Below are 22215 nucleotides of genomic sequence, written 5' to 3'. Positions count from 1 at the left end.
TGCTGAAGTAATAGGGAAAGGAAATGAAGATTTAACCTTAAAATTGAATTTCTTCTTTGCTGGTAGGGAAAGCACTGATCAGTCCTACCAGCTCTTGAGAGACTCCTTGGATCTGTACCTGGCCATGTATCCGGACAATGTGCAGCATCTAATGCTCCAGGCTAGGTTATACTTCCACCTGGGAATCTGGCCAGAAAAGGTACCCTAACACTTGGTCATATATTTTATCATAGGGGTAAGCTATAAAAAACAGTAGGTAATTGATTCTGGGCTACAGTAGCTTGTGTTGTAGTCAGCCAAGAGCTGTTTCTGTTGTACAAACAATGTAAAGAATTATCACACTTCAAAAATCAATATCCCGTATAGAGAAGAGATTTTCCTTTTTGTAGTCCCCACTGCATATCTCTGGATAGCCTCTGACCTGAGTCAAAAGTTAGGATTTCCTGCCCATAACTGTTCGGGTTTTTTTTCATTTTAACTTGGGCTTTCAGATTCTCTTGATATATCTAGTGCTTTACCTCTGCATCAAGATTGTATGTGTCTAGGTAGACTTGAACAGCCATAGAGCTGTAAGATACACAAGTGTTTTACCTAGGCTGTTCTCAGTGGTGGCAGATGACAGAATGAGGAGCAATGGTCTCAAGTTGCAGTCGGGAAGGTTTAGGTTGGATATTAGGAAAAACTATTTCACTAGGAGGGTGGTGAAGCACTGGAAAGTGTTACCTCGGGAGGTGGTGGAATCTCTATCCTTAGAGATTTTTTAAGGCCCAGCTTGACAAAGCCCTGGCTGGCATGATTTAGTTGGGGATTGGTTCTGCTTTGAGCAGGGGGTGGGACTAGATGACCTCCTGAGGTCTCTTCCAATCTTAATCTTCTATGATACAGAGGTCATGGGTGTAAGAGCTCTTACTGGATTAAGGAAAAATATTTCCTGATAAAGTAAATCTTTGGGATTACCTGTTATAAACTAAACTAAAACTGTGTTTTGGCACTCTCAACCCTTTCCCACTTATTTTCACAATAAAACAACTGCAAAAGGAATCCTAAGCATGAGGATAATGGGGCTGATGCTTCAGTCACGCCAATCAAGGCAGGAGACCAAATAATTTGACAGAGAAAGGACCTGGACATATAAATTGTCTGGGTCACTCAAGCCTTCCATCAAGCTGAGAATAAAGCACATAATTAAGGAAACCATTTAATTACATTGAGCATGTTGTTACAGTGCAGCTGCATATAACTTAGCAAAATTCAATTCATATCAGCGAAGGGGGATACCTCTTAAATCAAAATACATGTAAATCTCTGCTCAGCAGGGACTCGCCATTGGAACTTTACCCACCCCTCCCACTGAAGATAACCCCATTCGCTGCTTTAGGGCTCTGCTGCCAGATCTTTGATTGTTCTTAGGGGCAGGAACAGTTGCTTCCTATATGTTGGTGCAGTGCCTAACACAATGGGCCCCAATCCTGGTTGATTATGGATAATAATACGTGGCTGCATATTCCACAGATATTGTCAATCACTTCTGCACAGCACAATGTTACCCAACATAGTGATTGTCAAAGTGACGTGATGAAAGTTAGTGGCTAAATTAAGAGGATCATTATATGTGTACCGTGGTTTTTCTTGTCCATTTCCTGGAGTCAAGGGGAATACAACAAAACAAGATCCCCAAAACTCTATCACGTGTCTTTATTTGTAATATCCTTTAAAAATCAAAATCCAATATCTGCTTGTTCGGATTATGAAGAATGGACGAAAGGAGCCCAAACTTTCAACAACATTCACTTCATTCCTCTTGCGGTTGCTTCAGCAACTTCTAAGCAATCTCTTCTCTCTCCTCCCTTTTCCCCCCTACCCCCACCCCCCAAAAAAATTCTAATATTCTTGTCTTAATCTCCATGGACTTCAAAGTGACCACCTGTCCATTACCAATTTTGGAGTATATAGAAACACCCTTCTCATTACAATGACACGTGATCTGAATACAAAACCATTGATTGAAGGCCCATATAACTAAATTCCTCTTTGGCAGGCATGCTTCAGTAAGCTTGGGTGGTATAGCTAGCATGAATGTCTACCTTTGTATAATAAAATGTTCACCAAGCTTGCCGTTGTCTGAAGGAAATATCAGATTTAAGAGATTCACCCACAAATAAAATGATACAAGCTAATGAAGATTCTCCGTGGGAATCTTCAAGTAGAAATGACAGATGTACTGTGACATGGGACAGCTAAGCTTTATGATTCAGAGAGCTACCTGTGGCAAATTCCCCAGACCATCAGTTTACTTCCTCTCACACCAGTGATTTGAAGGTTTATGGTTGATTTATTTTCAATTTCCACTTTACTATCCTGCAATTTGTTGATCTTAAGTACAGATGATGTCCTTAAATTGTATTCTCCATATCACTAATTTACTGCTCCAAATTTGCCAAACACCTTAAAAATCCTCAACCTTCTCAGTTATTGAGGATTCCTGCATTGCATCCATCGGTGCATGTGTTAATTCCAGACTTCTGGACCAGGGATCCGTTACTGGCACCTGAGAACAGCTGACAGAGGGTCCATCATCTTTCTCCAGCCGAGAATGTGCTTTCAACTCATCTCTGTGACGTGGAATTTTTATTTTTAAGGGTTCCCTTTTAGCCAAGTGTCCATCCAGCATAGGAAAAAAAAATAAACCAACAACAATGGAGAACATCACATTTGTAGAAATAAATGTGAAATCTTAAGAGCCAAACAGAGCTAACCAGAATGCATGTTTTACTATTGCTTAAACGTGTACCTTTTGCAAATGACTTAAATCCCTAAACTGGATTAATTAAGGATAGACAAATTGGAGAGTGCTTATAAACAACTATAATGCCAGATGAAGAAAAGATCCCTTTCTTTTGGTGTCACTTGATGCAGAGAGAGCTTTTGATTAAATGTAAAGTTCCAGACTATTCTAAGTCATGTCCCATATGGACCTTGGCCCCCAATTCCTTAAATGGATAACTGCTCTTTACACCAGCCCAAAAGCAGCTGTGTGAGTTAATGGGGTTAAATCTCCCTGCTTGAATTACACAGACAGGCTAGGTAGGGGGTATTCATTGTCTCCTTTACTTTTTGCATTGGCCATGGAGCCTTTTGCAAAAAGGGTAAAGAGCAATGAATCTATCACAGGAATAAAACTTGCAGGAACATATCAGAAAATAGCTTTATATGCTGATGATGTAATATTTTAATCTAAACCAAATATGTCCCTAAAACTAATATCTAAAGAAATCTGAGCGTTTGGGAAAACCTCTGTATTAAAGTAAGTTTTATGCCAAATCTGAAATATTAGCTACAAATTTGCCAGCTTCTGAGAAGTCATTCCTCCAGAAAACATTTGCATACAAATGGGCAATAAGTCCGATAAGATACCTGGGAATTCAAATCTCAAACACCCTAGAAGAGCTGTAAGATTTCAATGTCAAACTGGAACTGCAGTAAAGGGGGGGTGGGGGGCGCTGGAGTGCTGAGGGAAATATGAATTTTTTGGTTGGGAAGAATAGCCACAGTGAAAATGAATGTTTTGCCAAGCATAGTCTTGTTTCAAAATCTTTCTGTAATCATCGCAGATAAAACCCTTGCAGGAATAGAGAGGAAACTCTTAGCATTTATATGGAATAAGAAAAGACTGAATGCTGATACTTTGTACAGATCTTTAAACAGGGTGCACTAGCTGTTCCAAATAGTCAATGGTACTAACATGCCAGCCAGCTCAAAGCAGTAGTGGATTGGTGGTGCCCTAACCCAGCCAAACACTGAGGTTTTTATTGAACAAGAAAATTGTGGCAGTGCAAACATCACTAGGCTACCATGGATAATAAATTAAAAAAAAAAATCATGCCCTCCAGACATTTATACTTACCCTTAACGAAGGCTATTCCGTGGTTTGGGATAGAACTAGAGAGAAGTTATTTTCCTTCACCAGTGACACCCATTGTAAATAATCCAGATCTTAACCCAGATCACAAACTATAGAGCTTTAAAGACTGTGTGCGCCATGTTGGCTGGCTATTCAGTAAAGAAACTTCTCTAACTTAATTTTTTATCTCCAAGTTTAACTGGCCCATTCTTCTATGGTATCAGTACTTTCAAATGAGGCATTAGTTCTCAATTTAGCTGTTTTATACAGAAAGCTAACTTTAATAGAAATAATGGTGTCTAGTCAATTAGGAAACAAAAATATATATAACTAATTGATATCAATCTTTGCAGGCAGCTTTCCTAACCAAAAAAAAAAATCTATGTAGGACATGCTGTGAAAAGGATCAGGGTAGAAAGATTGCCCCAGAGGAATAGGATTTGATTTGGAAAAGAGGATCAGCAGCCTCAGTCTGTAACGCAATCAAAATTTCTCTAAAATGCTGTTTCAATGGTACCTCATACCAGTCAGGTTAATATATGTGTATGTATAATATATGTATAATATATGTATATAAAATATAGATTGAATGAGGATAAATGTTCGAAAAATTGTGGCGAAAGTGCAGATTTCATGCGTATAGGGTGGACATGTCCAGTCGTTAAAGACTACTGGATTGCAATTCATAACCAAACATTACAAAGTGTTGAATATTTATTACCAAATGGTCCTTTGGTAATCCTCCTTGGACTTCCTAGCGGAAATGGTCACTCAAAAGGAAATGAAGAATTAACTTCTTATCTGCTAGGCTACTGATAGTCTCTCAATAGAAAAAGAAATAGCACAACCGTAGACGAATGGCTCAAAAAATGAGGTTCTGGTTATGGAAAAATTAATGCACCAGTTACACCTCAATCTAGGACAGTTCCACAGATTTGTCACCTAAAAAGAATGGCTCAGGTTTGGGAATCTCCCTCACATCCTCAGCCGTGAAAACCGATGCAAAGAATTCATTTAGTTTCTCCACAATGGCCTTATCGTCCTTGAGTGCTCCTTTAGCATCTCGATTGTCTGGTGGCCCTGTTGGTTGTTTAGCAGGCTTCCTGCTTCTGATGTACTTAAAATTTTTTGCTATTTACTTTTTGAGTCTTTGGGTAGCTGTTCTTCAAATTCTTTTTTGGCCTTCCTGATAATATTTTTATACTTCACTTGCCAGAGTTTATTCTCCTTTCTATTTTCCTCAATAGGATTTAACTTCCACTTTTTAAAGGATGCCTTTTCACCTCTCAGTGCTTCTTTTATTTTGTTGTTTAGCCATGGTGGCACTTTTTTGGTCCTCTTACTATGTTTTTTAATTTGGGATATGCATTTAATTTGAGCTTGTATTATGGAGTCTTTAAAAAATTTCCATGCAGCTTGCAGGGATTTCACTTTTGGCACTGTACCATTTAATTACTGTTTAACTAACTTCCTCATTTTTATGTAGTTCCCCTTCCTAAATAATGTTTAAAACAAAAATTGAGCAGGTCGCTTTTAAATAGCAAAAGATCCGAGACAGCTTTGATCACTGTGCCAGGACTTTGCTTTTCCAGAGATTTCTTGCATTTGATGTTCCTAGCTGAGACATTAAATGGGAAATAAGACCCCATGTCCTATGCAGCACATTTGACCGAAATTAAGTAGCAGAGGATCTTGAGCTAGGCAGCACTGCCCTCCAAGCCCTCTGCTCATTACTTGTCTAAGTATTTTTATGCCCTCGTTCATTGCCTCTCTGCCTCTGAGTCATATGTCAAACAGATCAATGTTTACTCTGATATTAACTTGTTATCCTATCCCAGATTTTCAGTGTTCAGTGTGCTGCAGGCATTTTGTAATGAAAATGCATAACCATGTTGCAGACGCTATTAGGGGGATGCTGGGCAGGGGATAATTGGGGTATTTGACAGCTGCTGAGGTGTGTAAGTCAGTTTTGGTTTTTAGCAAATAGTAGGCAGATGAGGCTTTTGATACTGGAATGGGATGCATTTCCCCTTCCCCTGACCCTTTAAGACAAATCAGACTACTTAAGATGACTTGGGCCCCGCTGAGTATCCCGTTTTTATAACGCATGTCTGTGTAATATATGTTTCTAGAATAGTCTCACAAGGGTGGTCTGGTAGTCTAGCAACAACAAGCTCCCACCATCTCGGAAACCTTGTTTGGAATCCTGAACGCTTCTAGCTCTCAACGGTTGTATGGCTTACAAGTCTTTCAGAGGCGTACCTCACGTTTTGCAACACTGACCTTTCTGAGAAATTAGGAGTGACATTAGTTGGCTTTGAAAGGACTATTTCCAGTCCTTCCAGCTAAAAGGCTAGTGACTGTATTAGTGGGCATTAAGGGTGCTTGTAATTAGAAACAACTCCAAAGGGCTCTTTGGCTCTGCAGTCTAGAGCAGATGCTGGTTTTTGAAGAGCTGGCTGGTTGCAGGGTGCTGGTTCCTCGCTTTCACTTGCTAAACTGCAGTAAAAGGCAGCTGATATGTTAAATATTTTCCTAATATTACTTTTTCGGTAAGTAATTGCAGTAGTTGCCATGTGCATGTTACATGATGCTGAATGAGAAGGGAGGTAGTCTGTGCAGTGGTGGATAGGTGGCAACTGGTTCAAAATTTGTAGCAAATGTGCTTCACCTTATGGAAAAAGTTTAGAGAACCCTCATCTGAAGAGGAGCAGACATCTAGAATCGGGCACTTAAGCTCTATGGAGAAGATAGTTTTCTAAAGCTACTATAGAGACCTGTTTATAAACCTAGTTTTCTTTCTCTCACCGCTGAAGGTTCTGGACATCCTGCAGCATGTTCAAGTGTTGGATCCATCCCAGCATGGGGCAGTGGGGTATTTAGTTCAGCATACCTTAGAGCATATTGAACGCCGTAAGGAGGAAGTGGGACCTGAGGTGAAGCACCATTCTGATGAGAAGCACAAAGATACCTGCTTTTCTATTGGGCTGATCATGAAACACAAGAGGTAATCAACTCTGAACCTTTCAGTGTCCAAAAGCTTCCACTGTAACACTGCGGGCTCTTGTTTGTATATGGAATGATGTATTCGGCTGCTTCCTTCTTACTGTGATTGAACATCATTTTTATTACATGCTAAGGAACGGTTAGAGAAGTGTCTGAGAAGGAACATACTGCCCCTATGTGTAGTTATGTATGTATCCTTTTAGAGATATGAAGCCCGACATCTGTATACTTCACTGTCCTTTGACAGATTGCAGGTGTGTTGTCATTTTTTTGCTTAGTAAGAGGACGGTGAAGATGAGCCATCTGAACCCTAAGTGTTAATGTATTGGTAGGGATTCTATGGCTAAGCTCTTGAAATATACTGATAGCAATGAATATATCTCATTGTTTTCTCTGTTCTTGCTCTTCTGTCCTCTTTGAAGGGACGGTGGGAAGGAACGGCAAAATCTTACACATCTTTTTTCTCCCATAATATCTTCCCTCCTCTTCCCTCATTCACTGGAGACTTCATCTTTCTGTTTTTACTTTTTTGGGGGTGCGACCTGCTGGTGACTGCTGCTTCAGCTGCCTTTCTGGCCCCTGTGCCTGATAAATGCATGAGGAGCAGATTTAAGGGCAGAGACAGTAATTTTGACTTCTCAAAGGATATCACACAATCACGTATAATGCTATACAAATAAACTAGGTTTTATATTTCTGGAAACTCTTTGCCCAGAATCCTTTGGTCACATGGCAGGAATGGACAATAATTGTCCCTCCCAATACAGTGACTTCTAAACTGGGTGTTAAATGTAAGCTGCAGGTCAGTTTGCATTGTAATCGGTTTGACTGCAGTTTTAGTATTTGACCAGCACATAGCAACTAAATATGCTTTTCTTGCCAAATCTACTCTTAAAATGCATCTTTTCTCCTTCCCAATTCTTAATTTTTCTGTTTTACTGTAATTTCACTGTAGTTTTCAAGTTGGCTTTAATCTGTGCCACATACTGTTTGTTTGTCTTTTAGTATTTAACTCATGATTTGTATTTCAGTCATTTGGGAGTTAGTTCGTTTGAAGGAAACTTTACGAGGCCCGTTGTATGAATTTACCAAGGGTTGTGGTGGATTCTCCATCACTGACCATTTTAAAATCCATATTGGATGGCTTTCTAAAAAATCTGCTCTAGGAAATATTTTGGGAACGTTTTCTCTGGCCTGCGTTTTATACAGGAGGTCAAACTAGATGATCACAGTAGTCCCTTCCGGCCTTGGAGTACATAAATCTATGTGCTTCTATGACAGCAAGGTGTTTGTTACCAAAGAAGATGGGATTGGGGGCAGTATACATGAACTACATACCTGAGGCTTCTACAAGCTTGTACTTCACCCTTTAGAAATTCCTGTAACCTAATTCTGCATAAAAAACTTCTTTATTGGAATTTGCCCTTGGGCTTACAAGTTGTGGCATGATCCCTTATGACCATTTGGTGTATGGGCTGTGAGCTAGTGGATGCTGTCCTGCTCTGGGTATTCAAATACTATGGTGAAGGATAGGCTGGGACTGATCAGCCATTGAGTAAAGGGAAAGAAGGTGTCAGCATCTCTGAAGTGATTTGGATGGGTGTGAGGCAGGAACCGTGGTGATAATGATTATTGGTTTATCAGCAGAGATGGGGAGAGAATGGCTGTTTGTGTTCAGTTAAACAAATGTGAGTTTGCTTTATTATTCAAAATATTTTCTTTGACCACAGAGTTAAAGTACAAGATGACTGTTCCAGTTCCCTCCTCTATGAAGGAATATTATAAAAGGATCTCTTTGAACAAGTCTCCTCAGGTGGATTGGATTAGAATTGGCACCATGAGAACTCCATAAATTTTTTGTTCTCAAAATGACTCTTAATTGGCTTTGTCTTCAGTTTGAAGGTGGAACGTGAATTTCTTATTCTACTTCGGTCAACGGTGTTCTTTATACAGAATCTCTCCCAGGAGCTCATGAGTGCCAGCATGCAGCTCCCATACCCTTTAGTGGCAGTCCTCCTCTCTCAAGAAGAGTATCTAGCTGTGCACCTTTCCAAGGTTTTGATTATTATTTTTTTTATACTTCTAATTAGATATGGCTATAACTGTGTCATCTATGGCTGGGATCCCACCTGCATGATGGGACAAGAATGGATTAGAAATATGAATGTCCATAGCCTACCTCATGGCCCCCATCAACCTTTTTACAATGTGCTGGTGGAGGATGGATCCTGCAGATACGCTGCTCAAGGTGAGCAAATAAATCAGCCTGTAGATGTGATATGTGTGCATTTGATTTCTATGTACATGTGTGGTATATCAAATCTGTTACGCTTACTATTTGAACAATGTTAATATTTACACTAAAGTTATATGGCTACTAAATCACTAGTGTTTATTATTTAAACAAATTAATATGTACTCTGAAAATCAAGATTCAAGCAAGAAGGAAACTGATATTCAAATCTTAAATTGACCTACTTTGCTTCTGAACGCCCCGATAACTTCTCAACGAGATCAGGACTACTAGGAATAAACTCAAAAGTTAACTTCAGTTGAACTTGCCACCCTCCAATTTTATTTTGAAATACCTTTAATAGTTTACATGATAAGAAAACACTGCTGAAAACTTTGATTGCTATTATTTGGGAGAATAGATCCAACTTTCACTTAAATCTGAAAATTATTTGGTGGTATTACAGTTGATGTAATTCTGTAAGGGGCCTCAGAACAGTCTGAACACGTACCACGTGAGCTTCATTGTCTAGGCAGAATATGTTAAGGATGGAATTTCAGCCTTAACCCTGAATTTCTTGGCTTTTGTGGGTTTTTTCTTTTTTGTTTTTTGTCAGGTTCCTAAGGAGATTTGGACAAAAATCAGGAGTAAAGTAATTGTGTAATGGAAGGCTTCCTTTTTTATGATCACTGTGCCTTTTGTAGAAATTGTTCTGGCCATTTTTTTAATGCACTGTGCTATATAAAAAAAGAAATCTTGTGGTGGTCAGAACACAGGCATATTGGGTACTAGGAACTTCTGCATTCTAATCCTTCCTGTGACACTAACTTCTCCTTTGAGCTTGGGCAGATTACTTCACTTGTCTTCCTCTCATTATCTATAAAATGGGGACAACACCTTCATCGCAGGGGGGTTGCAAAGACTGATTAAATGTTTCTGAAACACTTAGATTATGAAAATTTATTTTGACTGAATATGGTTCAGGTTTCACTAGAGGGTGCTGTCTAACATAGTTTGCAGTACAGTACAAGAGCAAGTTTAAAAAATAAATGTAAAGGTCAGATACACTTGTAGGTGTAAAATACAGGGAGATTTGTGGTTCTAGATTTCCCCAAATATTTTACTTTGCACTTGGTAGTCCAAAAATAAGTATTACTTGGGATTCTTGAATCTGCCCCAATGCTTGTGTGTTTATGAAGCAGACTTTGGAAGGTCCTGCATTTTCTAAGAAACAATATTTTCTTCTCTCTGCACACACTGCTATTAGGATGAGAATGAAGTATCTGCCCCGGTATCGTACTATAAGTGTTATGTTCTCATCTGTTTCACTTTTTTTCTTTTCTTTTTTTTTTTTTTTTGTAAACAAAATTAGTAACTATAGTACAGGTTGGTCGCAGAGCCCAAGTTCTCCTACATAAGCTGTGGGCTGGTACTGTCGTCTTGGTTCTCGAGCACAATCTTGTATGCTACAGTTGTTTTGTCCTTACTTGCCATCACGTATCTCCCTTGACCACTCGCACTTCCTGTCCCTTCCAAACTATGTGCAGGTCACTTTTTGCTTGTTGCATCAGTTTCAATTTTGTGCTTTGGAGACAGAAAGTGGGATTTTGAGGGGGAGAATTTCAAACAAATGTGTTTGTTTTTTAAAGTTTTAACAGTTGTGGTTTATATGGTTTGGGTCACAACTAACTACTAAACACATTACCGGTAATTCTAAGTGGCTTTCACCATATTGCTTGTGACCGATCAGTTTCATTGTTGCTAGTTTCAGAACTAGGGATGGATGGATTGTTCCTAAGTGGTGGTCTCAGCATCCTCCCCAAGCACTGGTATGCATAGCTTGTATCCACCCATATTCCAGTTACTGCCAAATGTATGTTACATCATTCAAGGCCTCCACAGGGATCGTACAGCTGAGAGTCACTAATTGGCCACTGCACAGCAATGCTGCTTTACACAAACGAGAGCTTTTCCTCTGACAGAATAAATGAGAGTAGTGGGCATTTGGTTCATCTTCTTACTGTAGCACCATTGTTTCTGGTCTTACTTGAATCGCTGTGTGTGCAGTGATTAAATGTGAATGTTTTAAAAATAGGAAAGGACATGAAAATACTGTGGTGGTAAGGAATAAACATTCACTTCTTATAGGACTGCTATTCCAGAAAATTTGGGTTTTAAATGGTAATCTCTGTGTGCTAGACATAGGTCAAATCCCAGCTGATCCTTAGGAGCCTTCAAAGTGGAAGACCCAATTCTTCCTTCATGCGTGTTTGAGACAACTGACTTCTCCTTTGCTCTTCAAACAAGTTGGCAGTTTGTAAGGACCTCTTCTGGGAATTGGCTTCCTGACTGTGGGAGTTAGAGCCCAATTGTGTAGATTCTGCATAGATGGAGTGCCTATAGGATTGGGACCGAACTCCCAAATGTCCTTGTTCTCTCTTCAGTATGAACCATTTACTTCTCTTCTGCACAGTGAACTGGTATCCATTAATGACTTCACAGCAACAGCCAGTCAGCATTCTGACACTCTAGTTTAATTCCAGCAGTACTGTTCTCAGACACAGTAGTTTGGTAGTAGTATCAAAAATATCAGCTCTGCTCAGAAAACAGAGCAGGTGAACCCCTGAAACAGAAGACTGACTAGCTTAAGGCAGAGACAAAAAGCTTCTTCAATGCTGGGCATTAGTGTGCTGATAACTGCTTTTTCTTCTCTCTACAGAGAACCTGGAATATAACTTGGAGCCTCATGAAATCCCTCACCCTGATGTCGGCCGCTATTTTTCAGAGTTTACAGGCACTCACTACCTGGCAAATACAGAGCTGGAGATTAGGTATCCTGAGGATTTGGAACTTTCTTGTGCAACAGTCCAAAAGATCTACAGCACAGTCAAGGAATGAGTGAAACTTGATCACAAGGACAGAAGAAAGTTTATCACAGCTGCTGCTGTATCCTCTTTGTGGACAGAATTATGGAAGCCAATTTTCACAATGATCTTCAGGCGTATGCCCCAGGAGTTGCATCGCACTTCGTAACCTGTGAGATCGCGTATGTCTAATGACCACTCAGTTACCATCTGCCCACACTAGTCCATTAATTTGGGATGCATTGGTATTCCAGACAAGGCATTCATTATCTTGAAGTGACAATCAAAGTATGAAGTGTATTGTCCCCTTGAGCGCTTGCATTTACCACTTGTGTGTTTATGCTCGATTTTTCATATTTAGGATGTGAGCATGTTACGACTCTAGCTGGAGTCTGGAATAATCCCATGTTATGGATAAAGAGATTGATCATACTTGCAGTATTTTTTTATATATCTATTCTGTGTATGCGGTAGTTTTAAGGTCTCTCTGAAGTTCCACAATTGTTTGTTTCCTCAATTCTGATTTTCCTCTTACCCTGAAAATGATAAGTGTTGCTAACATTCCAATTCTGAAATCACTTGTCAGCCTCGGCAATGGCACTGAAACTTTCTTGAACAAGAATCATGAGGCACCATATGATGGTGAGTTCAACAGTAACTTGAATGGACCTCATACATGTAACGCTTCCAGCTGTTACAAACGCACCGTTGAATCATTTTATAGAAAATAAGATCCTGGCAATTTTCTCTCCCCAATAAACTTGTTGTTGGGACCCTGATTCCTACCTGTACTTTTTCTTCCATTAAGTTCTCTTCATGGTGTTGAATTTGTGATGTGGTCATATATGTATTTTTCTACATGTCTCCTTTTATCTGGTTGAAACTGTTAAAACTTGTAGTTTGAACCACCATCTTGTGGTGAAGTCTTTATTTAGTGAGCTGTTATCTATACTGTCAGATTGCGATTGTGCCATGAAAGCCAGTAGATGCCAGCATCTGGCAAACAATACATGGAGAACTTATTTCCTATATCATGATGCCTTCTTTCTTTTGGCAATGGAAGATAATACAATAAAGTACGGGGAGGAGAAAGGAATGGGAGGATAATGAGAGCTAGGGGAAGCAATGTATATTAGGTGCGTGATTTATTATAATCTTCAGCTGGTGGGTGATAAATCTGATTGGGTCATCTTCAAGCCATATTGGGTAATCCATGTGGGTATTCTGCCCTTTGAAGGAGAAAAGAGGGTTAACTATTTGTCCAAATTCTGACTTCTGCAAGGGAGGTGCTTCAGAAACAGAGGACACTTGAATTGTAATGAGGCTGCCGCCGTAGAGTCTGCAAAACCTAGAAAAATAGTACATGATTATTTTCTTTTAGGGTTACATAAGAATTGGATGTGAAGTTGCAAAGTATTTACAAAGATATGAAATATCTACAGTACTTTCGTTTCTAAATTAATAACTCTAGGCAGGCTGCAGTCATTGTTTCTAATTACCGTGTGGTTACATAGTTATAGACAGAAGACTTAGTTATCCTGCCCTGTAGAGTAAAATGACACCCTTATTCTTGTAACATTTTAAATGTGTCTGTGCACTAACGTGCACCCTTCTTTTTAAGATAATAATTGATTTGCATGCAGTCTTGTGTAAATATTTAACAAGCAACTTATACTTTTCACAGTGAAGGTTCGTGATCTGCAAGTTCCTCAACACTTGAGAGGCAGCAGAAAAAAACCTATTAGTGCTAATAAAAAGGAAAGAATAAAATTACACTACAATAAATTTTCTGATAATCCCAGCTGAATTAAAGGGGGATTTAGGTACAAAATTGTCACTGATTTTGAGAGTCATGTAGCTAAATCCCTGTGCCAACTTCAAACTAAAATCCAAATCTCTGTCTCTAAGGGGTTGAAAATTGTAATTTTTAGGGCATATCCTGAAAGATTGCCCATGTTTGGAACGACTCTGCTAGTAGAGTAAATGAGGGATCACTGCCTTCGGTTTTAATTTCTAGGCTGTTGTGCATCTGACCCTTAAACATATAGTAGAAAGAGACAGATGACTAGGAGTCAGGATTTCCAGGTTCCCAGCTCTGCCACTACCCACTGTGTGACCTTGGGCAAATCATTTCTCTCTGCCTCACTTTTTATCTGCAGAATGGAAGGTCTAGTATTTACCTGTTGTACCTCCCATGGGTGTTTTGTGACTGTTTGGAAAGCACTTTGAAATTCTAAGCTGAAAGGTGCTTTATAAATGCAAACTCTTATTCCGCTATTGAATATCAGTGGTACATGTACAATTAAACTCCTACACAAGCTCTGGTCAGCATCGTGTTTGAGGGTGACTTGGTTTTCCTTTGCTTTTAAAGGTAACATTAAAACAAAATTTTAACCTCAAGTTATAACTGTAAATATGTATTGAGACACATTTTAAATATATGCTATAATTTAGTGATACAAAATGGGCTCGAAAGTAGCCCCTTATAGCCTGTTTGTGTAAATTTTTATTTGGGCACTTATATATATTTTTTTAGAAAGTGGATTTTGGACCTGATAAATCCTAGCAACTGTTATTGACCTTTTTCACAAATCTGTGACATAGTCCCTTGTCATACTTACTGTATCCGTTTGTGAGGTGGAACCATTGCAATGTACTATTGGATACGAGTATTAAAAGTGAGTTATGTATAGCTACTTTTCAAACAATTGTTCAAACAACTGTTAGCTTGTGTCTATATTATAGACTAGGTTGATCTTGTCCAGGGGTTCTCAAACTGGGGGTCGGGACCCCTCAGGGGGTCGCGAGCTGTCAGCCTCCACCCCAAACCCTGCTTTGCCTCCAGCATTTATAATGGTGTTAAATACATTAAAAAGTGTTTTTAATTGACATGGGGGGGGTCGCACTCAGAGGCTTGCTATGTGAAAGGGGTCACCAGTACAAAAGTTTGAGAACCCCTGAATTTTCTTATCTATACAATGGACACATCGGCTGCAGAATTTAATGTACAAATTACTTGTGAATCATAGGATCTGTAGAACACTTCTGCATGTCTATGTAATAAAAATAGCAGAAAGATTTCTATGGAGGTTAGAAGGGGAAATACCTTTGTATGAGAGAGTTTAGCCCACATTGTGATTCTGCTCTGCCGTATGATTCTGTAAAAATGGCATCATGTGACTATATGTATGTTCAATTTTCTTTTTCATATGGACTAAGTTTAGGAGTAAAAAGATTAACTTTCTAACTTCCGGTCCTACACACCCAGTTTGGGATCTGAGTCAAGTTTGGGTTCTTTTCTTAGATATCACTAGTAAGAGAGGTTCTGTAGGGGAAATTACGTCCTCAGTGACACCCACGTGATCCCATTGCTTTCCATGGGGTTGCAGAAATGTAAGTGATTGGAACTTAGTAAACAATTCTGTTGCACAAGAATGAATTGCTCCTTCTTAGCGTCATTGATTCTGCACAGCTAACTGGAGTAAAAAATAGTGTGAGCTTATTTAAATCACTAAAGTGGTCAGATCTGATAAGTCAAGTGCCATTTTCATAGTGACTTCTTAGAGTAGAACTGTATTTCACCCAGAGTGTATCATTAGTAGATGATGATTCAGGAAAATAAAAGATCAGGGCCTGGGGGAAAAGACCATTGACAGGATTATAGATGTATATAGGGTCAGACTTGCTTAACTTGACAAATGACTTCACCTAGATCATTTTATCCTGAGTAAATTACATCCAAAGCCAAATTCTTGAGTTATCACTTCATACTCAACAAAAATCTGCCCTTAGAATAGTCAAAACACCTTTCTAATCTGGGAGATGCCTTCCAGGATATAAAACAGCTCTGAGAGTTGTATCTTGTCCTATGAAGTGTTCCATATGTCATCTGTAGTAATTATGTACATGTTAAGGGTACAAAAGCTTTTCCTAAAGCAGTATTAGGCTTTATGAACTTGCCATTACAAATTGTATTCAACATTCTCTTGGTTTTGTAGGGTTTCCATTCTTGTAATTATGTTCCACTCTGTTAAGCAATTCTACGTGTCCGGTTTGTTCCTTTTCCCTATTCACATTTTTAGTATCCTGTATCCCATAGCAAAATATTACTTGTGTATCTCCTATTGCAACTTCTCTCTAGTCTTAGTGGGGGGGAAATGAATGTTATCTTGGTTATTATTAACACTGCTTGCATACACACCTAAGCAGAGGCTAGATTCATCTTCCAAAACTGTCAAGAAAACTTTCTAGAATGGGCACAATACTTACATGTCCACATTTAATACACTGATACTGATATAGGAGAAACAAATATTTTACTGGCCTATCAAAATTAAAATTATTCCAGGTGTGTTTTGTGAGTGCAACTCTTCGAAGCCATGTTAGATATATCTGTTATTGGGCATGAAGAGACACAAGGGGTTAATCTGACATCTAGGGAATGTCTGTCCAACTTCATGGATTTTGTGCAAGGATAGATCGAGCATCAGCACCCCCAAACCTCCTCCACTGGTGTGTGCATTTTGTAGAATCTTTTCTAGGCTGCACTCTTTTTGTTTCAGAAGGACATTGATTCTGGAATTTCTGATTCTCTTGAGCTATTCTTTTTGAGTGACTTCAGCCAGTATATACAGACAAAATAATATCTAAGCTGGTCCTTAGCAGGCCTGTGAATAGCTTGCTTCTGGAAATATGGCACATTTTCCAGAGAAACTGGAAGACTGTCTTTTCTTGTGTCATCCAACTTCGCTCCATCTCCTTTCCGCCAAGTAAAATGGATTTCTATACCTGTCCAGTCTAGTACCAAATTCCTGTTCCCCATGGTTAATATATACTCTACCTTTTTTTAAATGAGTAGAGTATAAAGAAGCTGCACTTCCTGCTGCAGCTAATACTGTCCTATTCCTTTTCACCCTCTGTTTCATAGATATTAGAAGGAGGCTCCTGTCCATATTTCAAGATGATAATAGGGATCACTGAGGTATTAATTGCATTAAAAATATCACCTCACGAGGCTTTTGGCAATGGAAGATAATACAATAAAGTACGGGGAGGAGAAAGGAATGGGAGGATAATGAGAGCTAGGGGAAGCAATGTATATTAGGTGCATGATTTATTATAATCTTCAGCTGGTAGGTGATAAATCTGATTGGGTCATCTTCAAGCCATATTGGGTAATCCACGTGGGTATTCTGCCCAGTTATCTGGTTCACTGTCTTTAGTATGTGACTGCTCACGTCATGCAAGCGCTGAGCTCCAGGCACAGGTGGAACTGATCATCTATTTCTACTACTCTTTGGGGTAAGTGTAAAGTCTGTTGTACAAGGTCCTACTCTTTCCCTTACTCCCAAGACACTTAAAGAGACCGGACTCTTTGTGAAAATAAAGGGCTTTTGTCTTTTTTCCAACTTCCTCTTGAGAAACCATAAAATGCTTGGTGCTGAATTCTCTGGTTTACTCTTGTATTGGTTTATCTGATGGGACAGGGCACTGGACACCTCAGTTCTGGATGCTAGTACTCAAATCGCTATGTAACTTTTACTTCATGGTACATGAGGATGATGGCGAGTGGATATGGGGGATGTTGAGACTTGCCTGCAATCGCCTTGATTCTTGCCAATGTTTCACTTGTACAACACTGAAACGTAGTATTACATCTCTCTTATCATGGATAGGGAATGTTCAATACCTAATGACTCACGTGGTTCTCTAGGTGCTCTGGTTTTTCCCAATTTGTATTTCTCCTGAATTTTTTTTATTCAGTGTGTGGACACCTTTCCCCCCCATGTGCTATGGCCCTTATGACTTGGAAAATCCCAATAAAATAAATAATTGATTAAAAATATGGCTATTTGTTTTTATTCTAAAGCAGACCACCTACCATGTTACAAACCAAGAGGCTTGTGCGGTTTTAAAACAGATCGCAAAGGGCTGTTAGGAACTTTTTTAAGAGTAAAGAATGCCATAGGTAAGATATGCCCCCAGGGCTTTCAGAAAGAGAAGAAACCAGCTGATATGCTGCTTTCTACATTCTCTGGTATGTCTGATTAGGAATATAAAATGGGTTTTTCTACAACATGGACAGGAGTTCCATTTTAACATTAAGCTCGGTTTTCTAAAGCGTATGCCTTAGAAGACCCTAAAAACAAAGCAGCTTACTAGTGTCCGTGACTGGCCTGTGCTTCTAGATTCCTTGTAGAATCCTCAGCAATTCTGTCTTGATGTTGTGTTTTGAGTTCTTTCCTCCCCCACCCAACCTGCTACAATTGTCCACAAAGCCCAATTCCCTCTTCTATCACCGGGACTAAAGGCAGGAATGGGAAAGCCATGCTTCTGACTATTGCGTATGGCTCTCCAAAACTCTTAAGGCCATCCTTGCTGATTTCCTCCAATTTGTTGCATTTACCTTCTTGTCTTGGCAGCCATACTTTTCTGAAGTAGCCCTTAAGGAGCTGAACTATGCTAATATTCATTTTTAAAGAACCTTTGCATCAGGTGCAAGACCCGTAAGCTGGGGAGGGACCATGCACTCTTCTTCTTGCTGCTTTTTCCTACGGGTAAGTAGATGGGTGATTTGCTTAACAAATGTAAATTAAACTTGTTTGAAAAAAATCTCAGGGCAGAGGGGCAAATACATTATTGGAGATCAGTGAGTGCCTTTTTCCATCCCACTCCTTCCCAAACAAAGCTAGTCACAATGATTTGCATTTGTCACTCTTGGACTGCATGACTGTAATTCACTGTGGGATGGAAGTAATGTTCCAGTTGTCCAGAAGGTGGCAGCTAGCCTTCCGATTGTGAACAGCTGCCATGGGAATGCTTATCTCTCGTGCTCCAGATCCCTCTTAGGGCTTGTCTCTGTTATGGAGTTTTGCACTGATCTAGCTACAACAGTGCACGTTCCCAACATAGACACCTTGTACTTGGATGAAGTGTTGGCAAGCAGGGTCACTTGTACCAGTACAAGTCCTGCTTCACACTGGCATAACCTAGGGTTACCATATTTGAACGTTCAAAAAAGAGGACACTCCGGGGGGGGTGTAGGCCCGCCCCCTAGCCACTCCCTCCCAATTCCCGCCCCCCTGACTGCCCCCCACAGAACCCCCAACCCATCCAACCCTCCCTGCTCCTTGTCCCCTGATCGCCCCTTCCCGGGACCCCTGCCCCTAATCACCCCCCGGGACCCCACCCCTTATCTAAGCCTCCCTTATCTTTGTCCCCAACTGCCCCCTCCTGAGACCCCCCCACCCTACCTGTCCCCTGACTGTTCTGACTCCTATCCACACCCCTGCCCCCGCCAGATCCCCGGGACTCCCACGCCTATCCAACCGCTGCCTGTTCCCTGACTGCCCCCCCCGAACCTCCAACCCATCTAACCCTCCCTGTCCCCTGACTGCCCCAATCCCTCTCCACACCCCTGCCCCCTGACAGGCCACCCCCAGAACCCCCGACCCATCCAACCCTCCCCCTGCTCCCTGTCCCCTGACTGCCCCAATCCCTCTCCACACCCCTGCCCCCTGACAGGCCACCTGTAGCGGCACAAACAGCTCCTGCTCCCGTTTTGCTGCCGGCGTGCTGAAGCTGCAGGGGAGGGAGGGGCTTTTGCTGCCGGAGCGGCCCCAAGTGAGCGGCTCAATCTGGCGCGGCTGCCCTGTCAGCTGCTTTTGGGTCTTTAGATAGCCGTCCGGGGGGAAATCCCGGACACTTTTAGCTTTTTACAAATTCCCCCCGGACGGCTATTTAAAGACCCAAAAGCCGGACATGTCCGGGGAAACCCGGACGGATGGTAACCCTAGCATAACCCATCTAAGCTTGGAAGTTTGCACTGGTGTAAAAATCCCTAATGTAGGCAACCCCCAAATGATGTCTCAATCCGGGACCATCTGCTCTTCTGGGATGACCCGGTTGTAGAACAAACTTCCTAAGGGAGGTCAGAGTGATCCAGAATCTGACCCCTGTTAGGCACATTGTAATACCCTTCATTTTGAGAGCGCTTTCCTATTGTAACCAAAATGGTGGAGGCCTACTGGTGGCATATCTTTAGAACAGGTTGCTAGGCCTGGGAAGAACGAAGAGCCAGAAGCCATGAAATCCACCAAGGAGTATGATTTTCTTCTTTAACAATGTGGCTGCATGGTGGCTGATGGGTTTAGGCTCTCTGATGCATCTCTCGCTGACTCATGTCTTGATGGTAACTCAGAGCCATACCTATGTCGCTTTGTAACTTTAAATGCTTTCACATAGGTTGGTTGAATTATCTTATCTACCGTGTACAGAAATTCCCCGATCCGCCTCTTTCAGTCACTTAGCATTGATTTCGCTGCCTTTACAAACAGCTCTTTGACCTCGCGTCCTGGCAACTATTGTGGGTGAACGTGTTGATGCTGAACAGCAAGTGCTGCATTCAGGATTGGGATCCGTGCACTCTGTTGAGCGACCGAGAGCTGCGCTTTTATTCCAGAAATGTCTGGGAGGTGGACAGACACATCCACAGCAACTCTTACACGCTAATGGAGGGTGGGAGGGGGAGAAAGTCCACTCATCATTTGAACAGGATTCCCTTTAAAGCCCATCCTGCATTTTCCTTCAAAGCCAAGTGCTCCAGCACGGCAGACCGGCACATGATGATGTCTTCCCAGCTGTGTGGTATTTTTGTCTCTAAACTTTCAGCAGTGCATGAGAGGTATTTATGTGCATTGTTCCTTTATCATGACACAGGCCAGGAGTGTTTTCTTTTCTAACAATCCCAGCTGCCCCTTGCCCTAATTCTGTCTCCCATTCCTGCTCTAATCACATTGCACTCAACCCTAAGAGTTGTTTCTCAGTTGTATCAGAAACAGGAGGGAGACAGGATGGACTTTGAATTGCTCTCAGATTAGCCATTTGCCCAAGAATCTGATCTAGTCAATTGTATTCTTAATTCAGAATAAAACAAAACTTGCTTCCACCAAGTGTTATGAAATAATTAGTCCTCCCTTAAGAACTTGTCCCTATAGAGCCCACTTTTGGTGTGCATGCTGTCATACCAAGCTGGGAGGGGTTGCAAATGCTTTGGAGGAGAGGATTACAAGTCAAAATGACCAGAGAAGTGGTCTGAAGTAAACAGGATCAAATTCAATATGGACAAATTCCAAGTACTCCACTTAGGAAGGAACAATCATTTGCACACATACAAAAATGGGAAATGACTGCCTAGGAAGGAGTACTGTGGAAAGGGATCTGTGGCTCATAGTGGATCACAAGCTAAATATGAGTCAACTGCATGACACTGTTGCAAAAAAAGCAAACATCACTCTGGGATGTCTTAGCAGGAGTGTTGTAAGCAATACACGAGAAGTAATTCTTCTGCTCTACTCCGTGCTGATTAGGCCTCAACTGCAGTATTGTGGCCAGTTCTGGGCACCGCATTTCAGGAAGGATGTGGACAAATTGGAGAGAGTCCAGAGAAGAGCAACAAAAATGATTAAAGGTCTAGAAAACATGACCTAGGAGGAGAGAGTGAAAAAATTGGGTTTGTTTAGACCGGAAAAGACTGAGAGGGGACATAACAGTTTTTAAGTACATAAAAAGTTGTTACAAGGAGGAGAGAGAAAAAATGTTCTCCTTAACCTCTGAGGATAGGACAGGAAGGAATGGGCTTAAATTGCAGCAAGGGAGGTTTAGGTTGGACATTAGGAAAAACTTCCTGTCAGGGTGGTTAAGCACTGGAATAAATTGCCTAGGCCTAGACTGTGGAATCTCCATCATTGGGGATTTTTAAGAGCAGGTTAGACAAACACCTGTCAGGGCTGGTCTAGATAATACTTAGTGCTGCCATGAGTGCAGGGGACTGGACTAAATGACCTCTCAAGATCCCTTCCAGTCCTGTGATTCTATGGATTAGCAGGGGGTTTAATGCCCCAGCCTTTGTACAGTTTCCTAAGGAGTACTCCTATTATTTGCCATGCCCTTGGGCAGGGGTTCTCAGACTTCACTGCCCCGCAACCCCCTTCTGACAACAAAAATTACTACACGACCCCAGGATCGAAGCCTGAGCCCACCCAAGCCCAGCTGCCCCGGGGAGGAGGGGATGGGCAATGCCCAAGCCCCACCGCTCTGGGGGAAAGCCGAAGCCCTGTGACTTAGCTGGAAGGTAGTGTACTAGATCCCCAGCAATGCCGTGCTCTGATGCCAGGGGATGCCATGGCAGTGAGGGGAGCTACTCACACTCC

General features: G+C 41.1%; 1 protein-coding gene across 1 annotated transcript in view; it reads left to right on the top strand.

Annotated features, from left to right (window-relative positions):
* Positions 1-14838, top strand: part of FBXO21 (F-box protein 21) — a 31998-nt gene extending 17160 nt beyond the window's left edge. The window contains exons 9-12 of the mRNA XM_024195574.1: positions 67-199; positions 6718-6908; positions 8998-9155; positions 11860-14838. Of these exons, the coding sequence (XP_024051342.1) occupies positions 67-199; positions 6718-6908; positions 8998-9155; positions 11860-12038 (661 nt within the window). The 3' untranslated portion in view covers positions 12039-14838. The remainder of the gene's footprint in view (positions 1-66; positions 200-6717; positions 6909-8997; positions 9156-11859) is intronic.
* Positions 14839-22215: the final 7377 nt, after the last annotated feature.

The sequence above is a fragment of the Terrapene carolina genome, unplaced genomic scaffold (assembly GCF_002925995.2).
Source record: "Terrapene carolina triunguis isolate 2854851 unplaced genomic scaffold, T_m_triunguis-2.0 Scaffold951, whole genome shotgun sequence".
NCBI lineage: Eukaryota > Metazoa > Chordata > Testudines > Emydidae > Terrapene > Terrapene triunguis.
This window is presented reverse-complemented; position numbering and strand designations above follow the sequence as displayed.